At 24.2% G+C, this 17,913-nt stretch overlaps 3 protein-coding genes across 5 annotated transcripts; 1 reads left to right on the top strand and 2 right to left on the bottom strand.

The window, feature by feature from the left end:
* Positions 1-23: 23 nt before the first annotated feature.
* On the bottom strand, positions 24-4,470 carry LOC126902239 (replication factor C subunit 5). Its single transcript, XM_050679292.1, has 8 exons — positions 4,306-4,470; positions 4,056-4,120; positions 3,844-3,971; positions 3,021-3,183; positions 2,799-2,958; positions 2,510-2,721; positions 2,354-2,431; positions 24-383 (listed from the first exon to the last, which is right to left on the bottom strand). Exons 1-8 carry the CDS (start codon positions 4,332-4,334, stop codon positions 229-231), a joined length of 990 nt encoding a protein of 329 aa, XP_050535249.1. The 5' UTR covers positions 4,335-4,470; the 3' UTR covers positions 24-228.
* LOC126902237 (FGGY carbohydrate kinase domain-containing protein) lies at positions 3,790-10,751 on the top strand. Its single transcript, XM_050679287.1, has 11 exons — positions 3,790-3,936; positions 6,560-6,748; positions 6,946-7,057; positions 7,439-7,682; positions 7,745-7,878; positions 7,946-8,131; positions 8,529-8,730; positions 8,798-8,948; positions 9,254-9,328; positions 9,790-10,073; positions 10,163-10,751. Exons 2-11 carry the CDS (start codon positions 6,575-6,577, stop codon positions 10,239-10,241), a joined length of 1,641 nt encoding a protein of 546 aa, XP_050535244.1. The 5' UTR covers positions 3,790-3,936; positions 6,560-6,574; the 3' UTR covers positions 10,242-10,751.
* Positions 10,077-17,733, bottom strand: LOC126902238 (guanylate kinase-associated protein mars). 3 transcript variants are annotated; one of them, XM_050679288.1, is made up of 10 exons: positions 17,635-17,733; positions 17,390-17,437; positions 16,350-16,435; positions 14,972-15,473; positions 14,307-14,394; positions 13,125-13,289; positions 12,898-13,051; positions 11,078-11,170; positions 10,569-10,826; positions 10,077-10,505 (listed from the first exon to the last, which is right to left on the bottom strand). In XM_050679288.1, the coding sequence occupies exons 2-10, from the start codon at positions 17,401-17,403 to the stop codon at positions 10,342-10,344; spliced, it is 1,524 nt and encodes a 507-aa protein (XP_050535245.1). In that variant the 5' UTR covers positions 17,404-17,437; positions 17,635-17,733; the 3' UTR covers positions 10,077-10,341. The 3 variants fall into 3 exon arrangements, with proteins under 3 accessions (XP_050535245.1, XP_050535246.1, XP_050535248.1); XM_050679289.1 differs by lacking the exon at positions 17,635-17,733 and adding an exon at positions 17,512-17,600; XM_050679291.1 differs by lacking the exon at positions 17,390-17,437 and having other exon boundaries at positions 17,635-17,653.
* Between the last annotated feature and the right edge of the window lie 180 nt (positions 17,734-17,913).

Raw genomic sequence — 17,913 nt, 5'->3', positions numbered from 1 at the left:
TTCCAATTAAAAAAAAATAAAAGTAATTTAAATCAAAAATATATTTCATAGAAAGTTTATCTATTCCCTGCTATTATTCATTTAACATTTTCATGAAAAATAAATTTAACAATTTTCTTTATAATTATACAAAATAATAACCTACTGATATAATATTCATACAAATTGTTAAAGAATAATTATGTATGATAGCACGCATACACATGAATAATTTAAGTTATAAAAAAATCATTGGTCTACTGGAATTAATTTAGACCGAATAGCATGAAAAGCACTTATTAATCCACTTAAATGAATTTTTTCACTAGTTCCACCATTAAGCCTAACTTCAATTTCAGCCATTTCAGTTAGTAATTCAATGAGTGCATCGGGTGGTAAATCCACTAAAACATTAAAAGGAAAAAATAATGTAACTAATATATTAGTATCAACTAATTAAAAAAATATTATTTTATATTAATTATATACAAGGTGTATAATATTGTGACTATTAAATAATAAGATTTTGTCAATAAAACATTTTATTTGATATTTTTTAGTTTTAGCTTTTTTTTAGCTTTTGTTTTTACAGCTTTAAACTGACTCAAAATGTGTGCCTTTTAACCCACTTGTTAGTTTTAGAAATAGCTAAAAGTTTCATGGAGTGAGATCTGGAAAATTTGGGGGATCTTGAAGCACTGCAGTTTGATATTTAGCTAGAAATCGCTTAACAGATAAGACGATATTAGCTGGTACATTTTCTTGATGCAAGAAAAGTTATTTTCCTAAGACCCAAACCGCTTTTTTCTTACACATTTTCCGAGTCTTTTCAAGACTTAAAGGTAATAATGTTGATTAACAGTTTGTCCCTGAGGTACCTATTCTATCAAAATAACTCCTTAATATCGAAAAATACGATCAACATGATCTTCAGTTGAGACAAGCTCATTCGAGATTTTTTCATTTTTGGTGATGTCGAAGTATTTTAATGTCAAGGTCTTATTGGAAAATCTAAGTTTCACCACATGTTATCACCTTTCCCAGCAAATCTTGCTCACTTTCTATCCAACTAAGAATATCTGGGTAAACTTATTACATACCATCTTTCTTTTCCAGAGTGGTTTTAAGGCAACATTTTGGTGCATACTTTTATCATATTCAATTTATTTGTCAAATTTGTTTAACTGTTTTTTTCTTTATATTAACCATCACAGATATCATTCTAATACTCAAGCCAATTTTTTCACATTATTTCATTGATTTTTGAAATGTTTTTAAAGACAATGCACAACCCACACGTTGTTTGTCTTCAACTTCTTTACGACCCCAACAAAATCATTTATGACACTCAAAAACACATGGTTGGGATATGACAGCATCTCTATACAGAGTGACCGAAAGAGAAAAAATATCAAGTTCAAAAATCACTACATCAATATATAGTCAAATCATCATTTTTATTCATCCCTTCAGGAATAAAAACCCTTATTTATAATTTTTTTAAATGGAAACCCTTATTTTTAATTTTATAATATGATAGAAAAAAAAATTACAAGCGACTTTGTTCATAGAATTTTTTTTTTCCGAATAACCGTTCGTCTGTTACAGCTTGTCAAAGTTAAGTGATTTTAGGCAAAGTTTCTATTGTTATTTTACTGTATTAAATACAGAAGTCATTATTTTTATTTGTAAGTCTTACACACCCATAGACTTTGCTATTAATAATACACCAAAAACACGATTTATATCTATTATTGTTATCACTCATTTAGTGCGTCGTAAATTTTTATATCTAATTTACCTGTTATAATTTGATCAATAAAATTTGGTTTAGACAACAGCAAATAAAAATAATGACTTCTGTATTTAATACAGACTTAACTTAACTTTAACAAGCTGTAACGGACGAACGGTTAATTAAAAAAAAAAAAAAATACGAACAAAGTTCTTGTAATTTTTTTTTCTATCATATTATAAAATTAAAAATAAGGGTCTTTATCCCTGCAGGGACGAAAAAAATGATGATTTGACTACATAGTAATGTAAAGATTTTTGAACTTGATATTTTCTCTCTTTAAAAATTTTTAAAATTCTCAATAATATCTGAGAAAATGAATGTCTTACCAGATTTTGATCACCCTGTATACCTTTGTTAATAAACAAAAATTTTCGGTCATAGATTTTACGAGTTTCACTAGAAATTTTTGATTAATTTTTTTTTCAATTTTTTCATTCGGCATAATTTTGAAATTCAGTACATAAGAGATAAATTTAAATGACGCTTACACACAGAAAATATTATCTAGCTATTTATAATATTAATCATATCATACTTTAATGTAAAACAATTTTTTATTTTTAAAGACAAACTTACATCTATACAAAAATGTATGGAGTTCTGTCAAAATATCTTGCAAAGCCAATCCTTTATCAACTTTTAATCCTTGAATTTCTACAATTTTAATTTTAATTTACAATTAAATTAATTAATTATTTTTAGCATTTAAATTTGCTATAATACTAGGCATACTTTGGTAGGTAGATGAAAAATCATCATTCAATAACCATTTTAAAATATCCATTATATCACTTTTCAATGGATGTCCAACACACGTATAGACAGAATCTTCATTGACTTCTGAAAAAGCTGTAGCAGCACTTTGTAGAATATTCAATACTTTTCTCATGTCACCTTGTGCTAAATCTATTAATGCTTTTTTCCCATCTTCTGTAACCTTAACACTAAACTCAAACAAATTATTAGTCAAATTATGAACTTAGATAGTAAAATTATAGAAAGTAAAATAATTTGCCCATACTTCTCTTGTTGTACAACATATTCAAGTCTTGGCATTATTTGTTTCGAATCAAGAGGTCCAAATCGAAAACGTGTGCATCGAGACTGTAATGCAGGAATGATTTTACTTAAATAATTACAAATTAAGCAAAAACGGACATTGTCAGTAAATTTTTCAATAACTGTATAAAAAATGTAAATGATAACTGAATGTAATTTTAATAATAAATATAAAATGTATTACTTCTTCTTAAAGCATTTTGGGCATCATTTGTCATAGCATCAGCTTCATCTAAAATAATCAATTTGAAACCCGATTTAAAAATTGTTCTTGTTGATGCAAAATTCATTATTTGGCCTCTAACAACATTAATACCTCTGTCATCAGAGGCATTAAGTTCAAGTACCTATGAAATAAAATGTTTATAACATATGCAATATAGTTTAGTTTTTTAGTTTTAGTTATTAGTGAGGTGGACATAATGCCCATGCATTCTGATCTGTTGGTTAATTGTGCATACCTCGTACCAAATTGTCTTGATTCATTCTACACACTTTAGTATTATCACTGAAGTGTTCATATCCAATTTAAATATATATTTTGTGTATTTAAATTTTTTATAGCAATAGAAAAGTCAAGGGTCATGTCTACAAATTGACTAATATACTTATTTCTATGTGTCATGCAAAAAATTGGGTGATATTTATTAAAATGGTATTAATTATTTAATAACCTTTAGAATTGGCAATATAGTATTAAATTTTTTATAAAATGAAATAATAAATAATTTTGTGATCATTAGCAACAGATTTTTATTTAATAAATTACAAAAGATAAGTATTAGATAAGAAATTCTCCAATAAATACAACAGGTTATCAAAACTTAGATTAGAGAAAGTAAACAGAAAAATTACTCTACCTAATGTAAGAAGAATAGGTTATCAAGATAAATAGTAATTCAATAAAATACATTAAGAAAAAGCATCCAGTTAATATTTTTTCTCTACATAACAAAAAATAAAAATTAGTCAATATAATTTGTATAATTCCAATATTAAATACATACCATCGAGCGAAATTGGGCAGGTGTGTACAATTGTTTAGCACATGCTAAAATTGTACTAGTTTTTCCAGTTCCCGGAGGACCATAAAATAACAGGTGAGGAAGTTGATCTTCTTTAATATACCTACCAACTAAAGAGTAATCCCATGAATATTTTTAATTAAATTAAATTTTATAAATTAATTGTCAAATCCCTAAATATCATTTTTTCATACTTGTTTTTATTATATCTTCATGTGAAATTAGATCTTCTAATTTACTTGGACGATATTTTTCAACCCTATTACATGATATAAAGTTAATGATAAATATTATAATTAAAAAGCTAAGTACAATAATTACACTATTAACGTATAAGAAATAGTAAAAATGTTTTGCATTATTAAACAATAGTACAAAATGTCTTAATATATATTATTTATTACATTATGATAAGAATTAATAATTAATAAAAGGTTTACTAACCAAGGTAAATTCAATTTTGATTTTGTCATACTTAATGAAAAATATTCAATTTAAGTGTTTAGACAAATATTCACATAGAAATATATATATATTTTAATTAATGGAATATTATACAAATACCATACAAATTAAAAAATAAATAATTCTTTAAAGTATTGAGTAATTATAATTAATTTAATGTACAAAAAAACAATATATCTAATACAAAAATACCATGACTGTATTATGCATTATAATTTAACTGAACATTTATCAGTATTAAATGCTGATATGTATAATTTTCAGGTTACAAAAATAATTTAATAAAAATTTGATTATATTTTGGCGCGAACATTTTCCAGGACTGCCAACAAAACTTTTTGAATCTAATTTATAGATACTTCGGGAAAATTTTCTCCTCTAAGCAAAATTCTAAGAATAGTTTTTTGATTATTATTGAAAATACTAAAGTAAAAACCAGTAGCGTCGATGCCTATAAACATATATTAGGTGAGCATATATTAGAAGACATGCTTTTCTCAATGAATGTCTGTAATTTCGTGAGAGTTACTTAAATAAGTAATGACCAAAGAGTCAATTAAAATTTGGAGATTTCTCAGTGAAATTTTTGAAGTGAAAGCTTCTCTTGGGAGGCTTTGTATTTCATGGGAGTAAACGAGTGAAACAAGTTAACAACACTGAATATTGTAATTCAGTATATCATTATATATATATTTTAATATATTTATATACAAAGTGTTAAGTAAGTAAGGAAACTGGATTCTATTCTGATTGTAACAATTTACCTGTTACTGAACATTTTGTATATAATTATTTATACGTGTGGGCGCGCGTTGTATCATATTTTAGTCATCATAAGCTGATAGTTATAATTACTACAGATGATAATAATGATAAAAATAATTCAACTATAGAGGAAAAGTAACATGTAAAAATGAAAAACTAATAAATAACTGATTTTATAAAAATTAATTATGCTTATTTATCATACACAGATTCAATAAAGTCTGTCATTTTTAAGTTTCATTTAAAACAATAAGCAATGTTTATTAGTAGAATTTTTCACTTCTGTCTACTGTCCTATAACGGTAATTTAGGTTTTTTTTATGATACAATACACATTAAATTTGGGATTAGACGTACAAATTTATCTTTCATTGCTCTTAACATCTTAATTTTAAATGATAAGCGAAAATAAAATTTCAAAATAACAAACTTATGTCACCTCAAAATTAAAACACAATCTCTTCATTGAGTAATCTTCGCACCGTCTTTTTAGTTTCATTTGAATTTTTTCATATTTTACTACATAGTATGCCAAGCTTAATTATGTGTATACAGAAATTTTTTTCTAAATAATATCTTAAATAGTGTATGGTTTTGACTAATTAACTTGGGAAATCTGTGGTTTCATTCTTCTGTGTCATTATTAGTTTTTTCTGCATCTGTTTAAGGTAAAATCATGAAAATTCTATAGATTTGTCGAATAAATGAAACTTTTATTACAGATGTAAGCAGTAGAGAATTTAGCGGGAGACACAGGAGCATGCGCCCCCCATTATAAATTTCTAAATACGTCACTGGATGAAAGCATCTGTAATGACATACAGCATAAGTCTAAATTAATGACTTATCGTTTGGATATGTCTTAAAACTTTGATGACCGATAAAGAATGGAAATATATAAAGATTCCCATTCTTTTTCCTTTTTTTTTTAATCGCCTTATTAGCCCATTAAAGGCCATAGCGGCCTCCCCCAAAGGAGGACGTTTCTTAACCATTTATACTCCGGAGCGGATGGTTAGTTCGTCGCCGAAGAGAGGGATGGCGACTCCAATTACCGAACGAGAGATCTCGTTCAGAAAATGAAGCCGCCCGTGACCGAGTTTCGAACCCGAGACAGTGCGCGTCAAGCACTGCCGCGTTGCCGACCTTGCCACACCGTCCCATTCTCTCTTACACAATCATGTCTCTTCAGTGAGGGAATTGAAAATAATTAGAATAATAATGTAAAATTATTATAATATTATGAATTCCTAACTTTTTTACAGTATTATATTATAAATGAAATTTTATAAGTATCCCACTTGACTCACTACTAAGTAATAATAGTTAAATTAGTGGGTCAGTCTTCAAGCTAAAATTTCTTACTATTTGAAATTATTATTATTTTATTTAAATAAATGTATTTTTATACGATCTTATATTGTATTGTATTCCTTAAATTCTTAATTTATTATTGTCTTTATTTAAGAGTTTCAAAAAAAATATGTATTTTGTCGGAGTTGATGTTGGCACAGGAAGTGTTCGTGCTGCTCTAGTTGATAGAATTGGTCGCATAATACAAAAGTCAACATGCGATATTTTAACGTGGAATCCTGAACCAAACTATTACCAACAATCCTCAGATAACATATGGCAATCTTGTTGTAAAGTCATTAAGGTAATTAAGTTTTAAGACCATTATTTCTAACATAATTTTTATTTTCTGAAAACTAATGAGACTTTTTCATGATATGTTCATCAATTCAAATATCTTATTCCTGGACAGTTACACCATAAAAATTTAAAAAATTTCTCATATTTAAAATTGCATGTTTTATTCAAATATTGAATTCAGACATTTTTTGTGTTTTTAAGGATGTGATTAAAGAAGTTGAACCTTCAACAATAAAAGGAATTGGATTCGATGCCACTTGCTCTTTAGTTGCTATTGATATTGAGAACCATCCTTTGTCAATTAGCAAAAAAGGTTGAAAATTATAATTATAATTAAGCGAGAAAAACATATTGTCAGTATTAAGATGTAGGAAATTTTAACTTGGTTGCATGGACATAATATGATGTAATTTTTTTGGTAGACAGGCAAGCGCATCTTGGACTTTTATTCTGTATTAAACAGTATCCCTACTAGATTCATAATTTAAGGGCACTGGCGAAAATAAGAGGAGTGAGCTGGAAGCTTAGTTCTCAAAAAGTTTATAAAATTACATGGATTATTATACATAACATTTATTATTTAAGAAATCATAATATTAGACCATTTGTATTGGTCTAGTATTAAATAAACTCGTTATAATTATGTTAACTATAGAAATGAAATACTACATTAAATATATTTCTTACTGTACAGGGGAACAAGAACAAAATGTAATTTTATGGATGGACCATAGAGCTAAAAAAGAAGCGGATTTCATAAATCAAACTGGACATAAAGTTTTGCGATATGTCGGGGGAAAAATATCATTAGAAATGGAAACTCCAAAAATTTTATGGTTAAAAAATAATTTTCCAGAGAATACTTTTTGGAATAAAGTTGGTTTCTTTTTTGATTTGCCTGATTTCTTGACATGGAAAGCTACAAATGCTCATTCTAGGTTCGATGAGATTCGAGTAACTTGGTAAATTACAATACTTGTAATGAAATTTTCATATACAGGTCTTTATGTACAGTCGTGTGTAAATGGACATTTTGTCCTAATGTAAAATCAGATGTACTAGGATGTTGGGACCATTCATATTTTAAGAAAATAGGTTTGGAAGATTTACATGAAAATAACTGGCGAAAAATTGGTAACAATGGTCTATTTAATTAAAATTGTTCTCTAAGGGAACAAGTTCATAATTCTATTTCTGTTAGGCAGCAAAATTTTAGAGCCCGGTCAATTCTGTGGATTAGGTTTAACAGACATAGCTGCAAAAGAGATGGGTCTAAATGTAGGCACACCTGTTGCTACATCATTAATTGATGCTCATGCTGGAGGTTTGGGAATGATAGGCGTAGGACTAAATAAATCATTGGATAATAATTTAGAAAATCGTTTAGGTATTATTTGTATTTATTTAATTAATACATAGTCATTTCAGAATAAAAAGGTTCTAACGCAGTTAAAAAAAAAAAAAATTACGTATCATTTACCTTACACTGCATGGAAATTTAATGGTGCATGCTTATTAAAGTCGCTTTAAATTTAAAGCAACTTATATCCATCAAATATTTTATAAAAATAAAAGATTACTATTGGAACAGTTCTAGAATACAATTTTTCATGATTAAACTTTAAATTCATTCAGTGAAAGGTTAAATAAAAATATAATTGTGTTATGTAACAGTATGAAATTTTTTTTTTAAAAATGGTAAACTAAAAAATTATTAATTTCCCGTTAAAACCTTTTCAATTTCAAAAGAGGAAATATTATTTATTAACATTTGTATGTTTAAGTTATAATAAATGGTACATCAGCATGTCATATGTTAGTGAGTGGTGAAGAGATGTTTGTGGAAGGGATTTGGGGTCCATATTATGGAGCTATGGTTCCAAAAATGTGGCTTTTAGAAGGAGGCCAATCAACTACTGGTAAACTTCTCGATCATATCATTTACACACATCCAGCAACAGAAAAACTCAACATTCCTAAAAATACGTAAAATAATAAATCTATGAATTATTTTATAAACAATAACTTAACTAAAAATACATTTTTAAATTAGGCGGATAGAAGATTACTTAAATGAAATAATTGTTAAAATGGCTATTAAAAAAGGTTTAAAATATGTGGATTACTTAACTGAAGATTTTCACATTTATCCAGATTTCCATGGAAATAGATCACCTATTGGAGATTCTAGTCTTAAAGGAATGGTAAATTTTTCCAGAAATACGATTTCATCAATTTACTTCAATTTTTTAATTTTATATGAACTAAAAGGTTCAGGCTCTCTAAAAATTGATATTCATATATTATAAATAATATACTATTTAAAAAAATGGATTAAATTTTTGGGTATTGTATTTTATTAAAAAACAAAGAAGGGAAAGTTTAAAAATGTTCCAATGTAATAGGTTTAAGATTTTTTTTTATTTTCGATAAGCCTAATACTTTGTATTTTTGTTATTAATAAAATATATTATAAATATGTAGTTTTATGACTTTTGTTTAATTACAGATTGTTGGGTTATCATTATCTGTCGATGAAGAAAATTTAGCAGTAATATATTTAGCAACAATACAAGCTATTTGCGTAAGATAAACAATTTATTTTTATATTTCATAAGTAATTTGACATCAAGTTGATAAAATATTTTATAGACATATTAAAATTTATCTGTTAGCTTAAATGTATCCACAAACAATATAGAGAAATATTTCAAACTTAATTTTTATATATATATAAAAAAATTTATGTGAATAAGTAATTTTATACAATAGTAGTTTACATAGACAATGTACTCATTTTCGTTAAAAAAACGACTTTTATTTGGGTTATTTAAAATTGTGTTGTCTTTGAGAATAATTCAATTTCTGTGATGAATTATATTATAATACATACTTTTAAGTGTAAACAAAAAAAATTCAGTTCAAAATTTAATATTAAGTGAAAAATAAAAAGACAAAGCATATATTTTTTTACAACAAATACATATTAATACTATATACATATATAAATAAACAACTTGTACTTTAATTCAATTATTTTATTAGTATGGAACAAAACACATAATTGATTCATTAGAGAAAACAAATTCCAAATTAAAAGTGAATGAAGTACTTTTGTGTGGAGGAGTAAGTAAAAACAAAATATATTTACAAACTCAAGCAAACATAGTCACATTACCAGTATGGACGTCAATAGAAAATGATCCAGTTTTAATTGGATCAGCTATGCTTGCTGCAACAGCTTCTAAAGAATATAAATCTCTACAAGAAACAATTACTAGAATGGCTAGTGATGGTCAAATAACACAACCTTTAAAAAATACACACGAGTAATTAAATGATAACAAATATTTATAAACTGATAAAAATGGCACACATAATTTTACTAATTAAAAAAATGAATAAACTTAAATTACAGGTATCATAATAGGAAATACATGGTTTATCTAGAAATGTTGAAGAACCAACAAAACTACAGGGATATTATGTCAAATTAAACATTAAAATTTATTACTTAAAATAGAATACTTAATGTCGACAAAGTAAAACAGTAAAATTAAAAAAAAAATTTCATAATTATAATCTTATAAAAAAATGTTAAACTTTGTAATTTTTTAATGGTTTTGAGGCTAATCTAGAAGATCGTCTTAAAGAAGCTGCACTGCTATTTTTTTTGTTTGGTATGTTATTTGTTTTCTGTATATTGTGAGGTGTAGCAACTCTAGATTGAACATGTTTTAAAATATCTTCATTATCATCACCTACAAAAACGCAAAAAAAAAAAAAAATTAGTTACATGAAATTATTTTATTTTTTGTACTTACAATTAAATGAATTTTGAGGGGTTACAAAATCATCATTAATTTTTTTTGGAGATTCAAAGTGTATATTTCTACGTTTGACTCCTTTTTCTTGATCAGATTTTTTTAGAGCCGGTTTTAATGGCGAAATATGTGGTTTAGCTAGAACTATTGGAGTCATTCCAGATCTACGAGCAACATATGATAGTTCTAAGGTTTTTAATAACACTGGAGTAAAACTAATATTTTTTTGATTAGAAGATGTCGGTGTACTGGAAATCACTGAATATATATATATTTATTAAATGATATGTATAAATATAGTTTAATAATATTACATAAATTTTTTTTTAATTTCTATGAAAAATATATTGATTTGAAACAAAAAAACAATTTTTTTTTTCTGAAATTCAAATTTTCATTACAGTATAAAAATTAACATTAACTTTGTAATACAAATTAAATGTGCAATTTAATTTAATTAACAAACCAGAATTAAGTATTTTTTTCAAACAAAAATTGTTCCAACTTACAACAAGTATTGTTAGAGGACTTCATTTCATGAAAATGAGATTGACTTTCTGTCATTTCCTTTTTTGGTATGGTTTTTGATTTTATTCTTTGATCTAAAGAAAATTTTATTACAACAAATTATAATTTGTTTTAATTAATTATTAAAAATTCCAAGAAAGACTAAGTTAATCTAATTGAATAATTTTTATTTATTACAACTAAATGAAGATTACTTTTTATGCAAAATATGTTATTTTTAATTTTAATAGTAAAATAGTATCAAATTAAGAAGTGGTATTAGAAATGATGTATTTGCATTATTGTTACAAAAACTCACCAAGAAAATACTTTTTTATAATGTAAAAATTTAATGTTTAATGTTATTCTTTTTCTAGATTAACTTTTTTGTAAAAATGTACATAACACATTATACACATAAACCTTTCTAAAAGTGAATATAATTGTCATTTTAATTTAAAAGACAACTGAGTAGACTATAAGTATTTTGAATCACAATGTTTGAGTTGTTAAATAAACAATTCTAAAATGGGTGTTACTGTATTCAGTGAATATCATGTCCTCCAAACTAATATTAGCTATGTCCAATTTTTTCAATTTTGTGTTATTGATAAAAATAGGTTGGTGATAATATATTATATAATTTTATGTCAATATCTAAAAATTGGAAAAAAATGTACTTATCATACTGTAAGGTATCAATTTGATATGAACAAAAATTGTAATAGGTGCAAGCTAAAACGATTTATCTCACAAAACAAACATTTTCAAAAATCCTTTACAATTTTATAGCAGATAAATAGTTATTTCATAGCATGCAGATTTTAAAATAAAATATCTCTGCCAGTAATAATAGTTTTCAAAGTATGCTTTTATCAAATCTTATTAAAAAAAAAAAAAAAACCAGTGCGTGTTATGAGTATGCACGAATGAAGAGAAAATTCTTTTGTTATGAAGATATTGCATCTATTGTAGTTCTTTAAATTTTTTTTATGCACAATCAAAATTATTTGAAATTAAATTATTTAATACATTTTAAATAAAATTACTTTAATTTTCGAAAATACAGTAATATATTATAATATAAAATAAATTTTACAGCCGACCGTTACGCTTGATAATCTGTTTTTTTCAGACCCTCTATAAAGAAATTTCACTTCAATAAGAAGTCAGATGTATGGTTTTTAGATATGCTGATTTAATTAAATTATTCGCCAAGACACCATTCTATTCTCACCCTATTCATTTTTCAATATCATCATTTAGCTTATTATATGTAATTACTTTTATTTTTTTTTTAGTTAAAAATGTCATAAATAGTGGAATATTTTTAAAGAATTTAAAATTCATTAAAATGGGACCAACAGTTACTGACATCTTCATTAACTTTTAATCCAGTAAATATATATGAGGGTATTAATTAATCATAGATGCATAAAGTTTGAATTAAAAGCTTACTAATTGACAAAAATTTTGAAACGTTTTTCAAATATTTTTGATATTTAACATTTAAAATTCTACTTCAGTCACATTTCCATTGAGTTTCTATGCTTTTACTCTCCTACTAATGCTCCTAAAAAGTTTTACTATAAAGATGTGATCTTAAAATAGTCCAAAATTGTAAAAATTATTATTATTAAAAAAAAATAATAATGCATAATATTTGTTGGATCAAAAATTATTAAACATGGAAAAACCTAGTATGACATTCTGTATATAATAAAAAAATTAATAAAATAAATTATTTTAATTCAGGATTTATAATAACTCATATTTCTTTACACTATTATATATTTCAATGATTAAAACTTTAAAATATTACTTTTTAAAAACTCTGTAATTTTCGATTTCACTTGTAAAACTCTTTCATTTTTATCATATTTTTTAATAGTTTTTTTTGCAACTGGTTGAAAAGGAATCCAATTATTTTCTTTCATCGTTATCAATTGTTTAAATTGCTTTTCTAACTTTTCAACCTAAAAAATAAGCAATATTCTTACAGAATACTGTTTGTTGAATTAACTTACAATAATAATTGTTCATTAAAACCTGTAGCAGTAACATATCCCAAAACCCATCTAAATCTGCAGTTTTTATGGGCATTGATCCAGATTTATTATCAAATTCTTCAATCAAAGATCGCATTTGCATGAATTTGTCTGTTGTTAGTAATTTTGTTTGACCACAAACAACATCAATCTCATCTTTAAATGACTGTTATTTTATATAAGAATTGAAATAGTAATAAATCATAATATATACATACATTGTTTATGCTGTTAATTATAACTATGATTTACTAAATTACTTTAGGGTATATGGCTATAAAAATAAATCTACTCCCAAATTAAGTATAATATTAAAAAAAAGTTCAATTTTTTTTTAGTTACAAATATTTTTTAGTATATCAGCTATTAATTAATTTTTAGAATCATCTCTCTTAACTTAAAGGGGTGTCAAATTTGTTTTTTTTTAATAGTAAGAGTCATATTTAACTAGCTTATAAATAGAAAATTAACTAATTAAAAAAATGACTGGTCAATAATAATTTTTGGACCAGTCATTTGGAAGTTATTAGCATTTTAAAATATACACTGGAAATAAAGTACAGTTTCTACTATTTTTATCATTAGACATTTCAGCTCCCATCTAGATATAAAAATGAGGAAACTTTTGAAGGACTACTATAAAAGTTGATATGGAATGAATATAAAAAATACTTTATGACTGATAAACTAAGAAATATATGTATCTAAAAAAAACCAAACAAAAAATTCTCAATATTTTATTTTTTGTTTAATCAAGTTATTCATAATATAACAATCATAAAGAATATCTTTAAGAGTATATATTTAAGTGTTACTAATTTTTTTATAAATTAAGCTATAAGGTCATTTGCTAACTCATATTGTTTTTATGAATAATAATTAAAGTAATCTCTAATATTACTTATTTATTATTATTTGAATTTATAATAAATTAATTAGTGCAGTTTTATAATTTCAAATTTTCAAAATTGAAACAGCATATTTTTTATTACTTCAACTTATGTATATGTAAAAATATATTTACGTTTTTATTTCATAAAGTCACTTTTTTATTTTTCCAGATTTTTTAGCATAAATTAAAGATATCAATATCTCAAGAGATTAACTTTAAAATTTAAATTATTTTTTTTTAATTTTAACTTCATTATAATCAAATAAAATAAATAAGACTTATTTTACTTACATCAGGTATGTTGTTATTTTCCGAAGAAAATTCTGTCCAATATTTTACTTTTTGCTGAAGTTCAACTGTTTTGTCATCAAGCTTTTTTCTTAAAAATTAAAAATTTTTAAAACCATAAATGAAATATTAATATATATATATATTTATATATATATACACTATTCATTAAGTAAGGGAACTAGTTTTTAATGTTCTTATTGTTTGTAACAATTAACCTGTTTCCTTACTTACTAAACACTCTATATATGATTTTAATGTAGTCTAAGAATGCATAAATTATATAAAAAAAAGGAAAAAATATTTAGTAAATCCAAATTTATTAAAGATATCAGAACTAGTGGGACAATCTATATATATATATAATTATTAGTATTAACCCTATCAGATCCGAGTGCTATGTAATTGAGATAGAACATACTTGTAACATTAGACTAGAAATGCTTTCAATGACTTAGAAAAAGTAAAAAAAATGTTCATTTTATTTTCATATGTGAATATTTAAAGAGCTTTTAATAAAAGTTCACCAAAAGTTAAAATAAAAATTTTTTTTTTTTTTTACTAGATCTCACTTTTTATGCACATTAATAATACTGCATTATGGATATTTATATCAAGGATAATTTTTAAATCAAATAAAACTGTTAATGAATTACTAAAAAAGATACCTGTATATATCTGCAACATTATTATCTTCATACTTTTCGAATAATTCAGACAGTTTTGGAGGTTTTCTTGGACTTGGTTTCCATTTTTGACCACGAGTAGTACAAACAAATGGGCTGAGTACAACCGGAGCTTCAGAAACAGTGGCTTTCATATTTTCTACTGTATTATTTAAATCATCAATAGGATCACTAATTAACTTAGTCTCTTGCTCAATAATTTTTTCATTTTTTACTGGCATAATTTTATTTGTATTTGAACTTTTTCCAGATCTTTTCTTTATTTTTACTTCATTTTTAGTTGATATTTTTTCTTCAAATTCAGTAATTGTGCTTAATTTTGGTTTTGGTAGTTCTATTTTTTTTGTTAATGATGTATTAATGAGTTCCAAATTGATATCTAATGATTGAAGAGGTTGTTCATTTTGTTTATTATTTTTTTTATAAGTTTTGGTTTGTCTTTTCTTTGATATAATTTGATTATCATAATCACCATCTAATAATACTACAAAATTAAATATATATGAAAAACGTACAAATATAAATTAAACTCTTAATTTTTAACATAGAATAACTCAAAGATACATTTGAAAAGCTGATTAACTAGATATTCAGTATTCCTCAGTAAGAATTGTATACATTTTTTAAAGAACTTGTAAGGAGGAATTTCATTACTTTTAAAATATAATTATAAAATTTAAATTTAAATATGTTCATTATTCAAAGTAATAATAAATATTTTAGTAACTAATGGTCATTGTAGCTGAAATTGGCAATTTAATAAAAATAAAATACATTTATGTATACTTTTAGTAAAACAAATTAAAATTAGTGATTAAAATAATAGCAAAATCAATTAAAAATATCAGTGTAAGGTCAAGGAGCTTAATTATTTAAACTTTTTAATAGAGCTTAAATAAGGATGTTATAATACAAATAAAACTGAATCAAAAATACTAATTAAAAATGTTTTCAATATAAATTATATAATTTATTTAATTTTTAATGTTTATTTCTCAATCTTTTTATTTAAAATAAGTCATATCATTTAAATATGTACTGATAATTACATTCTTCAACAATTATTAAATAAATAAAAAGAGTCATCTCTGTTTGGTGAACCAAATATGCCCTTAAAATAATTTTGAAATATAAGCTTTGATTAAAACGAAAAAGGAATTATTTAATGTTTTATTTTTTGACCAAACTAAATTAATATGATTCAAAATTAAATCATTCTAAAAATGTGACATAAAGGTATGCTTCTCAAGCGTATAGTATGAGTATATAGAAAAAATAACTAAAAAGATATTTTTACTTCAGTTATGGAAAAAAAATCTATTTATCAAGAATTTTAAATTGAATATTAATATAATTTTACTTTTGATTTTATCATTAGTAAGTTTATTCACGCTAGATTTCTTTTTCCCCATTGGAATTCTATTTTCTTTCATTTCGTGGTGTGTTCTGTAAAAACAATTAATTACTTTAACATATGTTTTTTATAAAAATTTAATTTAAACCAGATGTATTCCTGTGAGGAGAGGCACTGGGGATGATTGCACACCTCATACATTGTTTTTAAAAAATTATTATGTACATATAATAAGAAAAACCATATTTTTTTTCTATGCTATAAAAGTGATAATTACTCTCTCAACTTAGAAAAAAAAAGTTTAACATACTATATACATTTTATACATTATATTATCATATATATTTTTCCATATTTGTTCATGATTTTTTTTTTAATAAAAGTGTATTACACTTTGTTGTTTTACTTAGCCATATATTATTTTTGTTACATGTTCATCATTATGTTTTAAGGTTGTAAATAAAAAATCAAAACAAGTTAGAATTGTCTTAATAACAATTATTAAAGTGTTTTTTTATGGAATATTATTAAATTATTAGTCCTATTTTGACTATTAATATAATTTATTTTTAATTTCATATAGGTACATAACATCAATTAATAGATTAAAATAAGGTTGAGCATATTTTTTTGAGTGAAGCAAAACAATTTTTTTTTAATCATTATTATATTTTTAATTTAATGAAATAAAAAGTTCTTACACAATTGTTTACTGCCGCTTATTTATGGTGCAAAACAATTATTTTGTATGAAAAATAAATTAATACTCTATGATATAGTCAACTAAGAATATCTAAAGTACTAGCCATAAAATTAATTTTTAATTTTTCTATATATAAAAATAGTTGTAAAATATACATAAGACATTATATATGATAATATATATATCATTTTATTTCCAAAATAAGGTCTAGTATTCAATTTACTAAGATAAATGAAAAATGAAACAATTTTAGTTATTAAATTATACGTAATTGAAAAATTTTAAAAACAAAATTCAAATTAACAAATAACTACAATTAAGCTAATTATTTCGATTAACTCACTTTCTAGTAGCCATTCTGATGGTTTATTTTCAATTGGAAAAATTAAGTCTAAATTAAATATTTTAAACTTTATTAGTTTAGTAATAATGAATTATTTTCTTTAATTTAATAATAATCATTACTGAAATTTTGTAACTGTTTTTTTAGTAAATATAATATTATATTTACTATAATAATGTGATATATGCTAAGTGTACCAAATTAATAATTAATTTTAAAAATTTTCAATTAATATCAAAGCTTACTGAAAATAAATGTAAATAAAGTTAACAATTTCCAAAAACCAAACATTCGATTAAAAAAATCCAAAACATTCTAAATCAATTGTTTTGTTGAATATTTATCTGAAAACCGTTAAGAATTATTTCAATCAAAATTGAACCAATTAGAAAAAACTTCGAAAGTAAGTGTTACCAGTTTGTAGTATAAAATTTGATTTAATCAAAAATGAATAATGGTTATACTGCCGTTAATTTAAGGTTAAGGTTCATGTTTCTTCCACATCAACTTTGTTATCGCTTTGC

The sequence above is a fragment of the Daktulosphaira vitifoliae genome, unplaced genomic scaffold (assembly GCF_025091365.1).
Source record: "Daktulosphaira vitifoliae isolate Bord-2020 unplaced genomic scaffold, ASM2509136v1 Scaffold_3, whole genome shotgun sequence".
Classification (NCBI taxonomy): Eukaryota; Metazoa; Arthropoda; class Insecta; order Hemiptera; family Phylloxeridae; genus Daktulosphaira; species Daktulosphaira vitifoliae.
This window is presented reverse-complemented; position numbering and strand designations above follow the sequence as displayed.

Excerpts from the sequence above, each read along its gene's own strand:
- LOC126902239 (XM_050679292.1), bottom strand. The coding sequence starts at position 4,334 with ATGACAAAATCAAAATTGAATTTACCTTG. Across the intron at positions 3,184-3,843 it reads CTGCCCAATTTCGCTCGATG|GTACTTGAACTTAATGCCTC; the intron begins GTATGTATTTAA and ends TTTATTTCATAG. Across the intron at positions 2,959-3,020 it reads CCAAAATGCTTTAAGAAGAA|TTATTGAAAAATTTACTGAC; the intron begins GTAATACATTTT and ends TTTTTTATACAG.
- LOC126902237 (XM_050679287.1), top strand. The coding sequence starts at position 6,575 with ATGTATTTTGTCGGAGTTGATGTTGGCACAGGAAGTGTTCGTGCTGCT. Across the intron at positions 7,058-7,438 it reads TTTGTCAATTAGCAAAAAAG|GGGAACAAGAACAAAATGTA; the intron begins GTTGAAAATTAT and ends CTTACTGTACAG. Across the intron at positions 8,731-8,797 it reads CTCAACATTCCTAAAAATAC|GCGGATAGAAGATTACTTAA; the intron begins GTAAAATAATAA and ends TTTTTAAATTAG.
- LOC126902238 (XM_050679288.1), bottom strand. Across the intron at positions 13,290-14,306 it reads AAAATAACAACATACCTGAT|TCATTTAAAGATGAGATTGA; the intron begins GTAAGTAAAATA and ends ATAAAATAACAG. Across the intron at positions 10,827-11,077 it reads GTCCTCTAACAATACTTGTT|TGATTTCCAGTACACCGACA; the intron begins GTAAGTTGGAAC and ends ATATATATTCAG.